The sequence below is a fragment of the Poecilia formosa genome, unplaced genomic scaffold, assembly GCF_000485575.1.
Source record: "Poecilia formosa unplaced genomic scaffold, Poecilia_formosa-5.1.2 Scaffold192, whole genome shotgun sequence".
NCBI classification, from domain to species: Eukaryota; Metazoa; Chordata; class Actinopteri; order Cyprinodontiformes; family Poeciliidae; genus Poecilia; species Poecilia formosa.
In genome coordinates, this window is record NW_006800131.1 from 1,185,685 (window position 1) to 1,205,259 (window position 19,575).

Below are 19,575 nucleotides of genomic sequence, written 5' to 3' on the forward strand. Positions count from 1 at the left end.
GTTAATGGTGCGCACCAGTGTCCACAATAAGCCCTAATTATGTGATGCGAGCAAGCAGACTAATTACTGCGTTGGACTACATTTGACTTATGAGCAAATTAATACTTCATGGGCCAGATGGAATAAGCTCATCACTTTGCAGATGTAGAATGTGTAGTTTTAGCTGACTAATTTCTTTTCAAATTTAAAACTAATGAACTTTTTTTCCACAGCAGATGGAACGCACGCTCCTTCTTCTTTTTAGAAGACTTTTTGTGGGAGTCACTTTTATTAGATATTATTGTTAAATGATTTTGTATCTGGGAGACTTGAATAAATAGGATTTTTTTCCTTGTATTTCAATCGTTTAAATTACTTCACAAAGCTATTGGGCTACTTTCTGTTTCCCAGCTTATATATCACAACATGGCCTCATTAGAAAGAAGGAAATCTACCAGTGATGACTGAAAGAGAATTTGCTAGATGGAATTGAGTCTAAAGCTGATTACTTAAATTGTCTCATGTATAAAACCAATAAAAAGCAGCTAGAGGGGTAAAAAAAGGGGAAGCGGCCTCTGCTAAACTGTCAAAAGGGAGAGTGAAAGATGATTATTACCACCAGCAGCTTGTTCAAACGCTGCGAAGCCACAAAGCTCCAGTACAAGATTTCCAGCAATCATCACATCACAGAAGCCGTTTTATCAAAGGTGCACGGCTTGAAACAAGATATCAGCGCGGCGCTGAGGGACTTTTCAAAGCAGGATCATTTTTACTGAGCAAAATGGCAAATTTCCACCGTTACTGAGATAATCTTGGTCAATCTCATGGTTCTGGGGTGGAACTACCACGTTACTTCCCATTACCTACTTAATGTGTGTTTTCTGATGCTTTTGCCATTGTTGTTCTTCCCTCCTTTTCCCGTTCAACGCACACAGAATAAATCAAGTGGATGACATTAAGAATAGCTTGGGTCGTCTGTAGTTTGAGATGAAAAGTGAGCAAGAAAAGTGCAGACAACATGACTGACGGCGCTTTCAGATCAAAATGGAAAAGGACGCAAATGGGAGGAGAAAAAAAAACAAGTCGTTACTCCGACTGCTCATTTTTCTCTGTTTGTGCATTTCCTTTGAGGATAAGGAGAAAGTGTGTTTTTTTTTCTTTGCCATGTCTGAGTTCACCTTTTTTTTTTCTTTTCATTTGTCACTTCATACGACAGAACAAATCAAGAGATTGAGGAGATGACACAAAGGTGATTGAGGAGGGGACGAGAGGGAAGCGTGTCACCTTCATGCTCTCCTCTGTCACTTCGGGTGACGATAAAAAAGGAAACAAGGAGTTGGAAAAAGTCAGACAGAAATTAATATTAGAGGAGCCAGAAATTCAGAGGTATGCAGTCGGCGCAACATGAATGACGAGCAGGGACACATGAGAAAAAAGGTGACAATTATTCCAAATGTATAATAATAATGCATTTTGGAACAGAATTGATTAATAAAATAAGTGAGACGCCAAGAAAACCTTGGTAATTCCACTAATTTATTTCTGTGGTATTACAGTTGTACGATGTGATAATCTGACCTTGCCTTGAGGTTTAGATGAGTGTTAATTACTTGCAGACAGAAATCAGAGCAAGTTAAAGGAGCTTTTTAAAATACAACTTTGGTTCAGAGGATTTCAACAGAAGCTGAAGTAATTGAGGTCTTAACATTCGATTTTTGAAGCGGTTCCCCTAAAACGAGCAAAATCGAAATAAAAAAAGGAAACGCAGCTCAGCTGAAGTTATCTAAATAAACTTCCAGACTTCTGTTGTCGGCGCGACAAACGGCTCAACGCTTTGATTCTGTGAAAACACTGTGTGAAAATGATTGATCCGAGTCTCTGCTGATGAACCAGCTCCTTTAAAACGGTTTTCATCATGATGGAAGCGTTTCTGTGTGGCGACTCCAACATGCCATCAGTATGTTAATGCTTGTAAATGACTGCAGCTTTTGCACTGTGGTTGTATTGGTAAACGCAGGGCTAAATGCTAATTTCTTCTCATTTATAGCTACAGATGAAACCCTTACCCTCAGGAGAGAAAGGAAGCTCCCCTTACCCTCCTTTCTTTCTCCGTCTACTCGCAGCGGATGTTCGCGATGACCCGCTGACACCGACCTCCTCCACCCTCCGTCATCCTCAAGGTCTCTCATGAAAATGGCCCCGACCGGCTGGCTGTGGCCGCTGCTGCTGACGGTCCTCAAGCTTCGTTTGTGTTTTCTGTCCGCGTCGGCCTCAACCACAGCCTTCCCCAAAGACCTGGAGCCACTCCATGCTGTCGGCTCGGAGCGTGAGTGAATCCCTCAGAGGCCGTGTTGGTCTTGATGACGAGTTGGCTCAGTACTAACTTTTGATGCTGCTAAATTTATCTGTATCTGGTTCATAGCTATGCCTTATTGATGTGGTCATATAACAATTTGCAATCACAAATAATTCATTTCAGAACAAAAATGGAAATCACTGTTGTCATACACTGTAAAAAAGACAAATAACCTTTTGATTTTTGTTTGATATTAAATCTGAATAAACTTTTCCTGTTTCAGATCAGCTAAAATTATAATAAATTTCTACTTGTTAAATACAAGAATGATGAAAAACTGTATTACTTTTTAAAACTTCTCGTATTCAGAAGTTTATAAGCTGATAAGTGACATTTCCAAATTGTTTGCAGAGTCGTACCAGTATCCAGGCTTTCAGGGTCTGCTGCAGGACAACGACACGCTGCGTCTGGGTCTGGACTTTCAGAGAATGTTGCGGATCAATCACATTCTTTACATCGCAGCAAGGTCAGTTGGTCAGAACTAAAGCAGTTGGCATCAATGCTAATTGCACTTGACTGTTGGTATTCCTGTACTGGATATCTATAGCCATAAAACATTTCATTTTTTGTGCATCTTGATTGAAGTGTATCATTAAGGTAAAACAATGGTGATTTGAGTACCCACCATAATAAAATGTTGACCTTTTTAGTGGTTCAGTCAGTGCCTTTGTGTAATTTAGTTCGACTTTTCTGTGTATTCTCATTTGTAAAGTCACGTCCCTTAAAATTATGATGTAATGAAGCATCGGAGCCCAAACGGATGTTACTCAGTTTGTGCAATTTACCAAAAGCCATCAAGTGCAATTGACATTTAATATGTAGGACTCGTAGTACACTCTGTCTCCATCTGTTCTGCCCAACTCAAAAAAGTATTATAATTTAAGAGGTACACGGCATCCACTAGCCTCATCTAAAGTGCATCTTCCTGCTCACATGTAGTTACCGACTCAAGAAAAATAGAGCAAATGCAAATAGACAGAATGTAAGGTGCAGGATTGGAACACATTCAATAATCTAACATATTTATTCTCCGATTTTGATAAATATTCATATTCAGACATGATAAAGGTAAAGTTAAAACCAGTAAAAATACAAAGGGGGACCAAACATGCAAGTCCTATTATTATTATTATTATTATTACTACCACTTGAAGAGTTGGCAAACAATACTGGATTGGATGAAAACCAACCTTCCACATATAGAAGCATTTATTTGTGGTGCATCTGAAGCAGCATCTTCATCATAATTCAGTAAATCTGAGTGAGTGTGTGCGGTGAAGCCTGACTCTATGCTTTGAACTCTTCAGGGATCATGTGTTTGCTGTGAACCTCACGACGGCATCAGAGGAGTTTGTTCCACAGCTGGTGAGTAAATTTATACGATAAACAGTTTATTTTTGGATATGTTGCTTCAAGAGATCACAAACATGTCTGCATCGAGTATTCTTGATGTCAGAATTACTTTGACTGGGTACCTATATCTGCTTTGGGGCAGATACAGCTGTATTTCACCCTTTCTTGCTATATAATATAGCAAATGTATATATCCTAGTTTGTGACTCAGTTTATATATATTTTTTTTCTGTATACAGCACTTTATGCATTTTTATTATGTGTATATTGGTCATTCAACAGAGTTTAACTGTTTTGAAAATCATTATTTTCTCCTTCAGTGTCAGTCAAAGGTGTTGCTAAAATACTTAAAATAAGCTTTAAAAGACCTGAAGTTCTAAGAATAAGAAAGTTAGGAGTAACTTTATTTTGAAGTATATCCACTCTTGTAACAAGGAAACAAAAGAGCATCTACTCTGCTGCTAAGACATATTTTGTTTGGTGACGGGAATTGTTGTGAAAGAACAAAGTACACAGAAGTGGAAGTTATGTTCAATTAAAGGAGATATTTAGTTGCTTTTACAAGTAAAGCTGAACTTTTATTTATTAAAAAAAATAATAAAATGCAGACAAAGTCTAGATAATTCACATCATGGAAGCAAAACTGATATACTGATGTGTGCCAAGGACAGAGCCAGGTGGCACACCGCTTCTAACTCAACTATGCTGAGCTCCATTTTTAAAAATCAGTATTCACAGCAAGTTCCATAGTAACACTTTAAGGTTAATAATATATCCATGTATGCATCCATGCAGTGATTAATAGACTTGTTCATTTCAGTGAACTTCATATATGCGTTTCTGCTTCATTCTGATTTTTAGTCTTGCATAATGTTATCTCCCTCAGAGCAGCATTGGAGCCGACAGCTGACAATGCAGCAAAGAACCTTTTTCCTTATTGCACAATAGATCTATTAAATATCAGGGCGGCAAAACAAAACTAAAGCGGCTTGTAATATTTGAGGCAGCACAAAGGACAAGCTTCCTTTGATCTTCACACCTCCTCTTCATCAAAGGGAAAAGGTTACAGGGTGGCTTCTGACAGTAATAGGCCTTCTAGTGCATTGTGGGGGATGGTGGGCTCGCTGCAGCTCTTTGATGTGAGATGTTACACTCGTTACCAATGATTCGATCCCAGTGGTGCATCTGAGAACCGCGTGGCATCCTGCTCTGTAGCTCTGCACCGTCTGCTTCATAGAAATGCTTTCCTTCTTTATTTGGGAATTCTTGAGCTCCCTGTGTTTTTAAATTTTCACAATAACATGTTTGTTTTTGCTTCTCGGTGGGTTTAATTACAGTGAAACTCGTGCTTCTAGAAAAAAAGTTTGTCATGAGTCGATTGGCAGTGTCACTACAATATCTTTTACTATTAAGAGAACAAGATCAGGAGAGCATAATCTCACTTTTACATTTATTTTTTCTGGAAACCTTGTCATCAAATTTGTGCTTTCTTGAGCTAAAAGCATTTTGTCAAACAATCTCATACAGATAAAGTTCAATTCGTCTTACTTTAAAACTGGACTATTTGACTCATAAATCTAACATTTACTGATCACAAGCATTTTATGTTCCAGAAAGGTCTACATTTCTCGCTCTTGCCTTCATTCACAAACGCAGGAATAAGTCAGACGGCACTGGCTGGTGTGAGATATCATGAATTTAAGCATAAATGTCAGCATGACCTAACTGCTTTTAATTATGACTTCTTGAGATATATATTGATTAAAAGGAGAGGAGCGTTATGTATTTTTCAGATGGAAAGTGATTTTTTTAATAGCAGCATTAGAATTATGTTACCTTCAGTTGTTATAAAAATTAAGCTTTAAAGAAATTTGACTTGGCATTTTTTAGTCCATCGCAGCATCTCGCTGCATAGAGCCGGGAAAAACTCTAGTTTCTCTGTTACTTAATCTGGGATCTCAAACATATTATAAACTGCTGGAACAGTTCAGTTCAGAACCAATAACAGAAAAGTGGCAACACTTCTCTCTTGGAGTCTCCCAGCACCTACCTGAGCAGCTGATTGACCTGAAGTGTTTGCAGCTCTGCAGTCCCATATGACTCACCTTCCTCCTGCTCGTCAGTGCAGCTGCTTTTATTTCTAATCAACTGATTTCACCAGGCAAAGCTCCAGAGAAGGTCTGCTCCGTTATTGAGCGTACGTGTGGCTTGTGTTTCAGAAGCTGACGTGGAGATCCAAAGACGTCAGCAAGTGTACAGTCAGGGGAAAGAACAGCGTGAGTTTTCAATCTGTTTGACTTCTGTCTACATTTTCCAGGTGTTGCCTCCAACAATTACTCGCTACGGTTTATTTTCATAGGAAGGATATTTTCTAATATATGTTTGTGTTTCAGGATGAGTGCTATAACTACGTCAAAGTTCTGGTACCTCGAAACGATGAGACTTTGTTTGCTTGTGGTACCAATGCCTTCAACCCAACCTGCCGGAACTACAAGGTAAAACATTTTCCTCAGACATGAGCTCTTCCTCGTTAGGGCATTTGAAGAACCCCACAGGTGTTTCTTTTTTTTTTTCCCAGCACATTTTTATTCATTCTGTGAGAGCTCTTTCCCAGCTCAATAAATATTGATAGTTTCCAGGCTGAAATGGTGGGAAATAACTCCTGGGTGTTGGAAGGTCTTAAAAAATATTGAGTTATCAGAAAAGGCAAACAGAAATCCTGATAACTGTTTAATTTCATTCGTTTTCTAATGTTTATTTGGTTCAGTGATTGAAACGATTATGATTTAATAAATCCCAGACGAGTAGAAGTGGCATACCAAGCAGTGGTTTACAGTTGCATTAGCTTCCAATGTCTTGTAGGAGGTTGTATGTCGAATGTGTTAAGGTTGGATTATATTTCTCAAAAGCAGAAGGCAGATTACTGTAGCCTTTGCAGTAATAATCTCTTCATAAAACATACTAAATATCCACATGTAAAACTCCCAAACGAAATGGATCAAATCCGAAGCAAATATCCTGTAATTTACCTAATAGATTTAAAACACACTAAGAAGCATAGAGAGGGGTCTCGGAGCCCTCAAACAGAATTAAATTGCTAAAAAAGGATAAAACATTGTCACCTGGATTCCTACATTTATATTAGGTGTGTTAAAAAATGAGTGTATTTTATAGTATTTCCCCTTAAAGTGGATTGAATCTGAATCTGCCTTTACTTTATCCTCCCACCTTGTTCCATCACATTTGCTGTATAATGAACCTCTGTACTGACGGACTGCAGGCAGCTGGTGGAAAATAAGCAGATAAATGGAGGTGTGAGATAGTTTTAGCTCATCTCTTCACTTTCTGCAGGTCAGTGTCAACTGAACCTTTGTCATAAGCTAATTTTTCAATAATTAATGCAAGCAAGCCTTACTGATACCCTCTATTAAGAGGTTGAAGCTACTAACTAGGTTATAGCTTCTGATTACCAGATCGTCTTTTCTTCCTAAAACACTTACAGTAACTCATTTCAGAACAGCTTTTAAGAGTAACACTACTTTGTATTTTATTTCACAATCATGATCTCACACAGAGGAGTTTGATGAATTTGGTTAGTTAAAACACCTACATATTATTATTATTATTATTTGTATTCTTATGGCTCTAGGTTCTAAAACAACCTAAAACTATGTTCCTTCCAACTAATAAACCAGGGTTTCTTTTTAAACTCTGATTTAAAAAGAAACCCTGGTTTCTTCTCCGCTTCGTTTTGCTGTAAATTGGTGTTAATTTATGTCATCTACCGGATGTGAAAATAAACGAATTATTAAGACAGGCTCTCTTTTGCATCTGTATTTTGAATAAAATAAATTAAATGCATGTGTTATAGTAACTTTAAGAAAGCTGCATTAATTTTTTGACAAAACATTACCTAAAGCAGGATAACATGTTCATAATTCAATTTTTTTTTTTGCTTAAATTAGAACTGACTTAACTAAAATCTTCAACAATGTTTTGCTCTTGCTAAGGATGTTAGTATGCAGAGATGTTACCTAAGGTGCTAGGCTAATAGTAGCATGTTTACATGCTAGCTTGCATCAATATAACTCGCTTATCATGCAACACATGCTGCAGTGTAATTCCAGTAAAGAATACACAGAAAAACCAGTTGCCTAATAAACTTAGGACTTTGCTTTTAACATTAAAGAATTTAGCATCTGGTGTTCCAGCTGCCATCTTTAGAGATGTCCTCCAAACATGCAGCTCCAGGAGAAGAACAGGTCACATATGAAATGGATAGATGGGGAGCAGCAGCCGGTACTGTCTCTCTATTTCATCGTGAAATAGGGAAAAAAATCCCAAAGCATTTCTATCGTTCAGGAAAAGATTTGTTTGATCATAATTATATTCACTGCGTTTAAAGAGCTTTGCATGGTTAGAAAAATGGCTGGACTTTTTTATAAAGTGGCAATCTGGATAACGCTCCGGGTGCAACTTAATTTACAAATTTTCTATCAGCAACATGAATAGAGAGTTTAGATCAGTCGGGGCCTCATGAACCAAATTAGAAAGAATTCAAGTTCTAACTTTTTTTTTCTTTCTAACTTCACTTGATGAGTAAAAATCCAGCTGTATCTGTCATCCGTATATTTTATTCCATTCTCTGTGTTAAAGCCCTCCAAGAGATTATTGTGGTTTTATTCTTTTTTCAGTCAGACCCATTCTGTTCACTTTACAAGCCCTGTTTGCCTCCCGTGTTTTAGATAATAAGCCGGAGATCTGTCTCAGGGACATGATGCCTTTGATTCTGACGGAGTTTCCCCTCACTCGTAATTGGCAGCCTCGTCAAAACCAAACAAACTTTCACAAATCCCACCATCCCAGTTGCCACTCAGGAGCCGCGGTTTCTTTTTTTACCCTTCCGCCGCAGTGCTGCAGGTTTGATTGACAGCTTATGACCCTGTTTAGCAGAAACTTCTTGGGCTTTGAAATCTCCTGCTGTGGAGGAGAAAGAAAACATGTTCACCTGAAGAAAAGGAGCTTTTATTCCAGTTTGAAGCATTTGGCTCTAAAAGTAGACATTTGGAATTTGGAGAAACCGCAAAGTCATGTTTCTCTTGAATGATTTCAAAGCTTAGCTTGTATGTTTGACAGCTTTAAATTCTTATGCATTAAAATTTTGTAATTCTGGAAACATTGTGTTGTAAATTAGAGCAATTACAGTCTGCCAAGTCAACATTTAAGATATTCTTAGAGATAATTTTATATATTCTCTTTGTATTGAGGCCATGATGATCCAAAATCCCTTTAAGAGTTGTTTATGCAGGCCAGCAAGTCATTATAAATGTGGGCTCATATGGCCTGCCCTACTCTTGCAGAGGGCTTTTAATTCATCAACATCATTGTCTCCAAGCGCTGCAACAGCGGCAGACGATGAACAATAATACTGGTGGAAATTAGGGTCTATTTACTCTGTATGTGGCTGTTGAGGCGAGACTGTTGGAGATAAACACCAAAGAAAAAGGAAAAATGACATTAATTAAATATTGACTTGGGTTTTAGCTTAAATCCAGTTAATCTCCTGAGTTGGAAAGTTAGGAGACTGTAGAAATCCAAAAAGGAATTGTAAAGGTATGCACGAAAGGAACAAAGCCCTGCTCCGATTTTAAACAACGAAGTATAATAACCGAGGGCTGGATTAGGAATTAAAACGGCAAAGTAGGTTGGCAGAAACGTCGGGGAGTTCAGCATTTGCAGCTCGAAACGGATTCAGCTCCCCAAGGGAGAAAATGGCAGACAGGTGTATTTATGAGGCTTCTCGGGAGGCTAAAGTCTCTCTGTTAGAGATTCAGCTAACACACTCAGAAAGCTGCTGTCGGCTCGTCTGCCAGGGCGACGCTGAGATGATACCGAAGGGCCAGCCTGAATATTAGCAGCATAATTAACCAAATATATAAAACAGAACCTTATCCCAGGCACAAACGTGTCCTTTGTTTGCAAACAGATGTTGAGATTCCTGATGGATTTTTTGGGGGTTTTTCTGCAGTGTGTGCCAAATAACTGAGGGATTTGTTACCAAAGGAACTGTTTTGTCATGAATTTTAAACGGTGACCTTTTGTTTTTGAAATGCGCTCATCTGTGCCGTTACCGTCAGTCTCATTGCAGTATGGAAGGATGAAGCACAACATGTGTGAATTATTAGCACAGCAACACCAAGTGATTTGCAGCTGAACACTGACTGACGCTGGCAGATTATTTGCAGACATCATGTTCATATTTCTGCAAATTCTTTCCAAAAGGTCAAACCAAAACAGATGTTTTTATTATTTTAAAGTGTCTTGAGTTTCTTGGTTTGTTTTGGAGGCGGAGGGGCAGGAATGTGATTTTCTTTCTCTGGTGTTCAGATGACCTCCTTGGAGCAGGTTGGGGAGGAAGTGGTGGGTCAGGCTCGCTGTCCGTTCGAGTCCATTCAGTCCAATGTTGGATTGTTTGCTGGTAAGTTTCAGTAAACCAAGTGAAGGGATCTCTACAGGTTTACATGCACCAGTGCAACAAGTTTATCATAAAAACACTTCATGTTTTCATCAATCATTCTGAAATGAAATGCAATCAATGTCATGAGAACTTTGATTTTATTCCTACTTACTGAATTTCTAAAACTTCGACATGCAGCATCCCCAAGTTTTTGGTGGTAATTTAAACAAGTAAATAGTTAGACATAGAATGAAGCATTTATTTGTCTGGGACATTTAATTACCTGTAATAGATGGTGCTTTAAATCGTTTTCCTAATTTTATTTCGTCCTGTTGTTTGCAGGGGGAGATTTCTATTCGGCCACCATGACGGACTTTCTAGCAAGCGATGCTGTCATCTACAGAAGCCTGGGCGAGGGCCGGCCGGTACTCAGGACCGTCAAATATGACTCCAAATGGCTCAGAGGTATTTTGCAGAAACATGACTTTGATCACTTCATGGCTGGAATCATCTTCACCATCGGCAGCGTTTTAGTTTTGATCTTTAATAACTTTTAGGCGCCACACCTTTCAGCAGCGCAGCCTGCAGCATGCATCGACTTAATACTACATTTAAAATCTGAGCTATTTTCTCTAATTTGAATACGTTTGCATCAGTATTAAAGCCTTTAAAGATCATTCACGGCTTTTAACAGAATAAATTGCAATGGTTACCAGTTGTGTGAAATATTCTTTGTAGTCAATGAGTCCCTAAAGTCTGTGACAGACTTCTACAGATGCTTTGTATGTTCCCTCGTGGTGTTGCAGATCTTCACAGCAGGCACATATGATGTAAACCTGCTGAAACCAAAGCTGAGCCTCTGATTTAATGTTGGGAAAAATTATTCTATTAAAACCTCAATAGACAGCAAATGAAGGAAACGGGTTTGCTTTCAAAATACAACTTGTAATGTTAGTGTTTAGAGTGAGAAGTTTTAAATGCTTTGAAGCCCCAAAACTGTATTTTTGTGTTTATAAAGGCAGTTGTAATTGATCTTAAAACTCAAAAGTGTTACGGCCACATTAGTATTGTCCCTTATTGGTCCACCTAATGGTGAAATAAATTAAAATTAGTGTTGCCCTGGCGGATTGCAGGAATAATAAATCTGTTGACTGTATAAGACGGACAGTAGGAGTCAACCCTTTTAATTTAAACTCCCAATATTTAGTTTTTTTTTTTTTTTTTCTCTGAAAAGGATTCTGGAAACCGTAGAATCAGCTTTTCCAACCTGATCATTCCAGGGATGATTTCAACAACAGAAACGAAGCTTAAACGTTGGAGAAAAATGCGCCTTGAAAATAGATGAAACAGATGATTGTTGTTGTTTTCTCTCTGCAGAGCCTCATTTCCTGCATGCCATCGACTATGGTAACTATGTCTACTTTTTCCTGAGTGAGATCGCAGTGGAATATACAGCCTTGGGCAAGGTACGTGCACGTGTGAAAAGTCTCTTCCACAATGAAACAAGTTGGTTGAAACTTTTTAAAACCAGGAAACAGAAACGAACCCTAAAAGATGAGTTTATATTTCCATAAATCCTTTTTAAACAGTAGTTTGTTGTGTTTTTGTAATCCTGAAAGCAGTAAAACTTATTCTTTTAAAATGAATTTAAATGAGCTACGCACAATGTTTACTCGTCGTCATTTTTTTTTCCTTCTTTTTAATTTTCGCAGGTTGTGTTTTCTCGAGTCGCGCGTGTCTGTAAGAATGATAACGGAGGATCACCCAGAGTTCTGGATAGATACTGGACTTCCTTCCTGAAGGTGATTTTCTTGAGTGAAAGTTGCAGACGTGTCGATTTGATCTCAAGTATCTGATCAGAGTCGGGATGGAAGAGCTCGTCTAAACGAGACGGGTCACTGTTCCAGCAATACGTCACATAATGCAGCTGTGTGCGTATAAATACAGTTATAAATAAGGTAGAATTGAACCTCATTGTGGCAGCATGTTGGAGTAGCTCTGATTTGTTCTTTGTAAAATTTCGTTCCTAATTTTTCTGGTTTTGGATGCAGTGCAGCTCGAAGGATTTTTTTTTTCTTTCTTTCTGTTTTGCTTTTGGACAGCTTTTATGATGCATAACCATGGGAAAAGGACACCGTTTCATACCACAACGGTGTAAATATGCTAACGCTAGCCTAGCATGAGAGCAAACTGGAGTGGATGAAAACATCTAAGGTGACTGCAACACTTCCAAATATTTCCTGCCCATCTGTAAATCAGTTTGTCTTTGTCAGGCCCGGTTGAACTGTTCGGTTCCAGGAGACTCCTTCTTCTACTTCGATGTTCTTCAGTCTCTCACCAACGTGCTGCAGATCAACCAGAGGCCAGCAGTTGTTGGCGTGTTTACCACTCAGTCCAACAGGTGAGCTCACCAAGTATGTTAAGACATTTTGCAGGAAATAAGTTGCTTTGGTGAGAAAGCTCATGTGTTTGAGGTTTCTGTTAATTAGTAGTTTTAGTATGCGTGGCTGTCTTCAGTTGTAAAATTGGTTGTAGGGCATCCTCCTTTGAGCGTAATTTTGGAAAGTGGACAGAAAATTAAGACAATTTTATCAAAGTGGAGAATTAATGAAAAAATATGCAGGAAAATGTTTTAGAAGACTGGTGCATATGTTTTTTTATTGCATCCTTCTTCCAAATGAAAGAAATTATTAGTTTTAGTTGAATTAAAAAGTAAAGGTACTTTAGCTGTTAAGGAGGTCATTTGGAAAGGCAGGGCCTTTTTTAAATGTGTACATTTTGTTAGAAGGGATGTGTGTGGTTATTGTTGGAAAGCAAAGACGTTTCTTTCACTCGACATTTATGGAAATGAGGACATCATTTAAAAACTAGGAACGCGGTACCCAGGTTCTCACTCTCGGGACTTAAAGATTTCACAAAGAAATTGGGTCCCTGTTAAGATTTGGGTCAGGGATAATAACATGTCAAATGGGGTCTTCTCAGGTACAGCTTTACATGACTGTCTGCAAAATATATACAGGTTTTTCTTGGAATCTCTCTTCCCTTGCCATTTTCAATTAATTAATCCCCTTACCTCCTTTTTTTTTACTCTGTGCTCTTTCTTTTCCTTCCATTTTCAGAATACTCATAATAATCCATGAGGCTGACCTCATTAGTTGCAGCTTATTTTATAAAAATTGAGTTTACAAAGGCAAACGTGGCTCAGTGGGTGGAGTAGTCAGTCCAATATTGGATTTTGTTGCCGTTGTGGAAATATAAACTTTAAATTGCTAAACGGATCCTGGTGCGAGTCAGAAATGCTGAGTTTGTTGCTGGGCATCATGGTGCGAGACAGTTGGGTTATTGCTAGGTTTTTGTGGCCGACTTGGGCCAACAGGTTGCCAAATAACAAACAAAACAAGCTCCCAGTTCAGAACCGGCACCAACAGACCCACGCAGACGAGGCACGTGACATAAGACAGAATGTTTCATGATGCATACCTGCTGTCATCACTTCCTGCGTCTCTCCAGCATCCCAGGCTCAGCAGTTTGTGCCTTTTACATGGACGACATCGAGAAAGTCTTCAACGGGAAGTTCAAAGAGCAGAGGACCAGTGACTCATCCTGGACTCCAGTGCCAGACGAACAAGTTCCCAGACCAAGGTGAGCCTTTCTCTACAAGTCAGAGTAATCAGAAACTTTAATCTAGACGCTGAAAAAAATCGTGTGCATGATTTGAATATTATCATATTGTATGTAGTGAGGTTGCTGATTGTAAAAGTTTTCTTTTCTTTTATTCCCAGACCTGGTACTTGTGCAGGCGACGGTCCGGCCTCAGACTACAAATCTTCGGTTCAGTTCCCAGATGAGATGTTGACTTTCATCAAATCTTATCCTCTGATGGATGAGGCGGTTCCCTCCGTCAACGACCGGCCCTGCTTCACACGGACGTCGAGCAGGTAAAACGCATCAGAGCTTCCTGTCCGCTTCCTGAAGTCACAATATGAATGCTGAGCTGGTTCCGGTTCACGTTCTCTGCCATGAACGAGACTGATTATGTTTTAAAATATCAGAGCTCCATTTTGGAAACACATGAGCCATTATGTTCTGCTCCAGATCGTCTGTGAAGTTTGATTAAACATGCATGTTGTGCTGGGGTAAAATGCTTTCTTTTTAGACCTTTAGAAAGCGCTCATCCCGCGATGCATGGTCCAAATCATCAGCAATAGCCAGGTTACGCATGTAGGTGGAAAGAGTTAAGTTTGTCATTTGCTGTCAGATAGAAAATGTAGCAACCGTTACACCTGCTGCAGATAGTGGGAAAGACGGAGTCTGCTTCACAAGATAAGCAGGTGTTGACTGGCTTACACCCACAGATGACACCTGCCCAAATCCCCCTTACCTTCATACTCTTCTTCTTCTTGTTTTTGGCAGAAATTGGCATCCACGAATAAATCTGTTCTTTAAATTATTGTCAGATGTGCTGTTGTAGCAGTGTGAGTACATCTATGCCAGACTGCAGTAACAAGCAAAACGCTTTGGTGTTTTTTTTTTTAATCACCCAGAGAAAACCTGAACTAAATGCTCCAGGAAGGCCAGGACAATAAAAAAAAAGAGTTCTTAAAGGTCAAAATGAAAGAGGAGGATGTAAAGTGTACCCGGAAGGGGCAAGTTAGAAAATTACAGCCACAGCGAGGGATAGTGAATCCGCTACCCGACCTAAAGCCTGGAGGATAATCATCTGTATCAGCCGTGATTAGATGCTGGCTCACAGTAAGTTCTTGCTCCGGCTCCCACCGACTCGGCAGCTCGGAGATTCTGTGACCTTTTTAATCTCCGGCTGTAGATTTCAAATGAGTTTCTGATGGATTCTAATTACCAGTCTGAAATGAGAATGAGATTCTTAATTCCATGTTCGAATTAGCCTCTCTGCTGGAGAGGTCCAGGCTGACCCAGATAATGATGATGCAGATATCCGAAGGGTAGCGAAAATCTGCTGACTCCTTCATGCAGCATTAGTCAGTTCGACTCTTGGGTAAGGAGTGAGCCTCAGTTTGTTAACATTTTGATGTGAGTTTTATGAAGAACGAGGATAAGTGACGATAAAAGTAAAGTAGAAATCAAATGGTTGGTTTTGAATGATTTCTGTAAGAATTGATGCTGATTTCTAAACCATAAAGAGAAATTTAGATTCTTGTTTCAATATGAGACCGATATTTTTGCTTATTATGTAAAGACAGCGGGAACTAGTTTGAGGTTTAAACCACATTATTTCACTTTTTAGCCTTTTTAATATGGTGCCAAAATCATTGCAGCTTTTCTCCTGGTGGTATGACTCTTCTTGATGCTGTCAGTACTCTGTGTATTATGACCAAATGAGGACAGATTTTCCCCTTGTTAGATTTCTTGGGTCAGATTTTCCTCTAAAACCGGCTGTGAACTGCTTTACTGATTGATTTATTGGATTATTAAACAATTTCTTGCAACTATACAGTAATTAACCTGTCTTAACTATTAACTGTATAGATAAGTTTGTAATAGTAGCTGATGATTTCCTAATACACAAGAAATATTGACAAAAGTTGAATTTTTAGATGCACTTTCTGGACATTGAGGTTATGGAGTCGTTACAAGCTTCTAATAACTCACAACACAGATTGGATTTTCAAGCTCTTTTTCTCCTCTTTCTCTTTTTTTCAGGTCCAAGTTGACCCAGATTGTGGTGGATGTTTCAGCCGGTCCCCTTAAGGACAGAACAGTCATGTTCCTGGGCTCAGACGACGGCCGTGTCCTGAAAGTTCTGGCCAGCACACATCCCAATGACAGCTTTGGATCCAAACTCCTGGAGGACATCGACGTTTATAAGCCCTCCAAGTATTGCTCCTCTCGTTTTTAATCCGCCTACCGCTGGCGTTGAAAAATGTGCCCGGATTTCAGAGCAGTGCTCCGTTTTCCGTTTGTGTGCTCAGGTGCAATGTTCAGGGTCAGGAGGACAGGAGGGTTCTGGGACTGGAGTTGGACAAGGACCATCATGCACTGTTTGTTGCTTTTACCAGCTGTGTGATCAGAGTGCCACTCAGCCGCTGCACCCAACATGGAGCCTGTAAAAAGTAAGGAAACAGGAATAAAACTAACGACTTCATACAAACGTTTAATCGTAGGGAAATTACACTCAATCAAAATGCATTTTAAAATTTAAATTGGAGTCACTGTGAGACGTACGAGTTTAACAAAGTCTCAAGTTTGTTAGCTACAAATCTATTTAACTATTAAAATAGCAAGCCTAATTTGGTAGCATAATAAATATTGTAGAAACACATGTGCATTCGGGGTAATAATGGGGGGAATCTGAATCGTAAAACATGAACATTAAAGAACTTTATTTATAGACTTCATTAGGCTGAAAAGAACAGAGCTCACTGCCCAAATTAGAGCACATTCATCACTTTAGAGGGATGCATGTGCGCTCACACACACATGCACACACTCACATTGGTGTTAATCAGGCTCATTTTAATCACTGAGCAGGATGAATGAAAGCCAGCCAGTCTGGTGTGGCAACAGCTGCAGTGGCAAAGCGAGGCTTGCACCAGCTGTAACTCCATCACGCAAAGCCACGCACGCTCTGCTGCTAGTCAAACACACCACAGCTTCACTGTGGGTTTTACACCCAACCGAGACTCGGATTCGGAAAAACTAACGAGTATGAACAAGACGTCTGCTTTCGATGTAATGAAGCAATTGTTGGTGAAGAATATATTTGAGGTAAATTTTGGTTTATGTCAACCTTAAATGACACCTATTAACATCTGTGGAAGGATAATCTCTTGCCAAATGCAGCTACGGTTGGCGGAGTTGAAATGCAGCCTGGATCAACAGTCAGAACACATGTGGGACTCATTTTACTGCCGAAAGTACCAATAATAGGCATGTTGCATCAGAACTGTGCCATGGAGCAACAGAAGAAGGTTGCCTCGTGTTTTACATCTAGTGGAAACTAGAGGAAGAATGTAAACTTTAGGAGGTGGAGCTATGCTAACAATATGGCTGAAAAACGTCATTATAAGCATTCCATATGGAACATGTTCAATAATTATTGATTTTCTTTTTGCTGTTTTACATATCTGAAATGCAGGCAAACCTGTTATGAAATATTTTTTTAAACTGCTATCAGGCACAGTGGCAAAACCTTGAACCACTGCTGCGCAAGTTACTCAACTGGTTGTTGCTAGGTAACCAAAGAATGAGTGAGTTGCTAGGTAACAAACGAGTGAGTGAGTGAGTTGATGCCACCAACCTAGCTAATCTGGCTGTGAGCGGCTAAAGCCTTTCTTCTGCCTACATTCCCCAGAATGCTGTGCGGTTCTGGATCACAGTTCAGTGAAATAAATGAAAACTCTGTTTCATGTTTCTCATGTGTCTGTCACACACACACACACACACACATATATATAATATACCTGATTTATTGGTCAACTCTAGTTGTCCGACCCACTTTAGAACTTTAAGGATTGATGATCTGCCACTAATGTTTATTTTTTCCATGTTACTAGTAATGGTTGGTTAATGATTATGCACACTGTTGGCCCGCTCCCTGTCTTGTATTTACTGCTATGTGTTGTTTTGGCACATTTTACTGTTGCTCATTTTTTTGAAGTCAGATTGCTTGTCTGTTAGTTTTTGTGCCTTTTATCTTTTGCTTGCGGTATCATTAATTTCCCCGAACCTGAACTTGTTTTTCTACTGAAAGCAAAAAATTTTTATTTTTTTTTTCTGACTGTTGCCTTGACTTCACCCCCTGGTCGCTGGGACTTGGTCTCTTTATTCAGAGTGACTTGCGATGTGACGGTTTGACAGCACTGGTAAATACTTACACTGCTGTTTTGGCTGGCCGCCGTGTCGCCTCGGTGTTTTGCTTGTGAATTGTGCCACTGTGCATTTGCGCGTGATTGATGGGCAGAGCCCGAATAAAACTGGACTGGTAATGGATGAAGGCGTTTGAGACTAGATGTGCAAACACGTGCGAGTTGTTGGCGGCCGTTGTTTGCGTTACCGAGGGTCTGCTAGATTTGAAACGGCTACCTGATGGCAGCTGCTGTCACGAGCGTGTTTGGCTGTGTGTGTTTCAGAAACACATGAAAAGATGGTGACAGCTCACCGTCTCTAAACAAAGGCAGGGGAAACTCAGACGTTGTATTATCAATGTGTCCTTGATCTTAAATGCAGGTCTGTTTTTGAACACGTCTTTGTTTATCTGACTTGCAGAGATATTTTGTGACGACTGTCAAAAGGCCATTTTGAAGGTTCTACTTTTATCTTAATAGCAGGATACTGTAATGTGGACGGTAAGGAGAAGATCGGTTTTTCTTTAGGTCTTCGTATACGAACAACTGCAACAAAATCCACTTATCAATAATTCATATCAAAACAGAGAGAATACAAGTGAGATTTAAATCTTAAATCCCCAAAAGACTCCACTTTGCTTAACTTATCTCTACCTTGTAATTTAAAATAGATTTTTATTTTAGTCCTTAAGTTACACTTTTTGGATCATAAGTTTTGGCAAAATTACACAAAGAACTAAATATTTTCCTTGTTCTACAAGTTTTGTTGTATTTTCCAAGGGTTGTTTTTTTTTATTTATTTGCAATAATATTTAAACTTTGATTTAACTTTAAAAGAATATATTTTTTGCCATATTGTTCATTATTGGCTCCTGTTTTACCAGTAATTGTGTGTCGGTCTTGAAATTTAATGAAATGTTTCATTAAATCCTGATTGGTCTTTTGAATGGAGAGCAACTGATTAGAAACTACTGAAATGTCCACGTTAACTCGCAGAGCTAAACATTGTAGATGAGCAGAGTGAGCTGAATCAATGAAGACAAACAGAGAAGTAACAGGTTTATTATGTGATAATGAAGAAATTAGATCAGTGCTGGGGGAAAATGGGGAGTCCTGAATTGTTTGTGAACCACTTGAACTTGAGCCTGTGTGTGAATTTAACCTCATGAAGGAAAACGTGGAGCCCACTGGACGGCCAAATAACAATAAATTCCCGTCTTCTTCCTTTTCCTCCTCCAGAGCCTGCCTGGCCTCTCGTGACCCTTACTGCATCTGGCTTCGCACCGGGACATGCGCCAACATGGCACCAGGCTTCAAGTATGTTCCAGTTCCTCGTAATCTTTCTCTCACTGTCACGCCGCCGTTCTGTCTCCCCGTACTTCCTGTTATCATCGGTCGGACGGCCAATAAGGCTCCGGAGGTCCTGCTCATCTGGCAGCAGAAGGGTCGTACATCTGAAAGTTGTAAATCTGTGATGTCAGAGTGAAAGGATGGCTGTAGAAGTGCAATGAGGACAGATGTTGGAAGGGGTTTCTGGGAGTGATGTTGGTCTAAATCACCTGTAGACAAAAATCTGTTGAGTCACAAACAAACTCGGTCTCTGGCTT

At 39.4% G+C, this 19,575-nt stretch overlaps 1 protein-coding gene across 3 annotated transcripts in view; it reads left to right on the forward strand.

The window, feature by feature from the left end:
* The window catches only part of LOC103147963 (semaphorin-6D-like), a 172,573-nt gene that overhangs the window by 116,983 nt on the left and 36,015 nt on the right, over window positions 1-19,575 (forward strand). For 2 of the 3 annotated variants that reach the window (XM_007566548.1, XM_007566551.1), the window contains exons 4-18: window positions 2,103-2,305; window positions 2,687-2,801; window positions 3,643-3,700; window positions 5,908-5,964; window positions 6,082-6,183; window positions 10,076-10,166; window positions 10,488-10,610; window positions 11,523-11,611; window positions 11,858-11,947; window positions 12,419-12,546; window positions 13,656-13,787; window positions 13,928-14,083; window positions 15,825-15,998; window positions 16,094-16,234; window positions 19,208-19,285. In XM_007566548.1, coding sequence (XP_007566610.1) covers window positions 2,167-2,305; window positions 2,687-2,801; window positions 3,643-3,700; window positions 5,908-5,964; window positions 6,082-6,183; window positions 10,076-10,166; window positions 10,488-10,610; window positions 11,523-11,611; window positions 11,858-11,947; window positions 12,419-12,546; window positions 13,656-13,787; window positions 13,928-14,083; window positions 15,825-15,998; window positions 16,094-16,234; window positions 19,208-19,285 — 1,673 coding nt within the window. In that variant the 5' untranslated portion in view covers window positions 2,103-2,166. The remainder of the gene's footprint in view (window positions 1-2,102; window positions 2,306-2,686; window positions 2,802-3,642; window positions 3,701-5,907; window positions 5,965-6,081; window positions 6,184-10,075; window positions 10,167-10,487; window positions 10,611-11,522; window positions 11,612-11,857; window positions 11,948-12,418; window positions 12,547-13,655; window positions 13,788-13,927; window positions 14,084-15,824; window positions 15,999-16,093; window positions 16,235-19,207; window positions 19,286-19,575) is intronic. The other variant, XM_007566552.1, reaches the window with a different exon arrangement.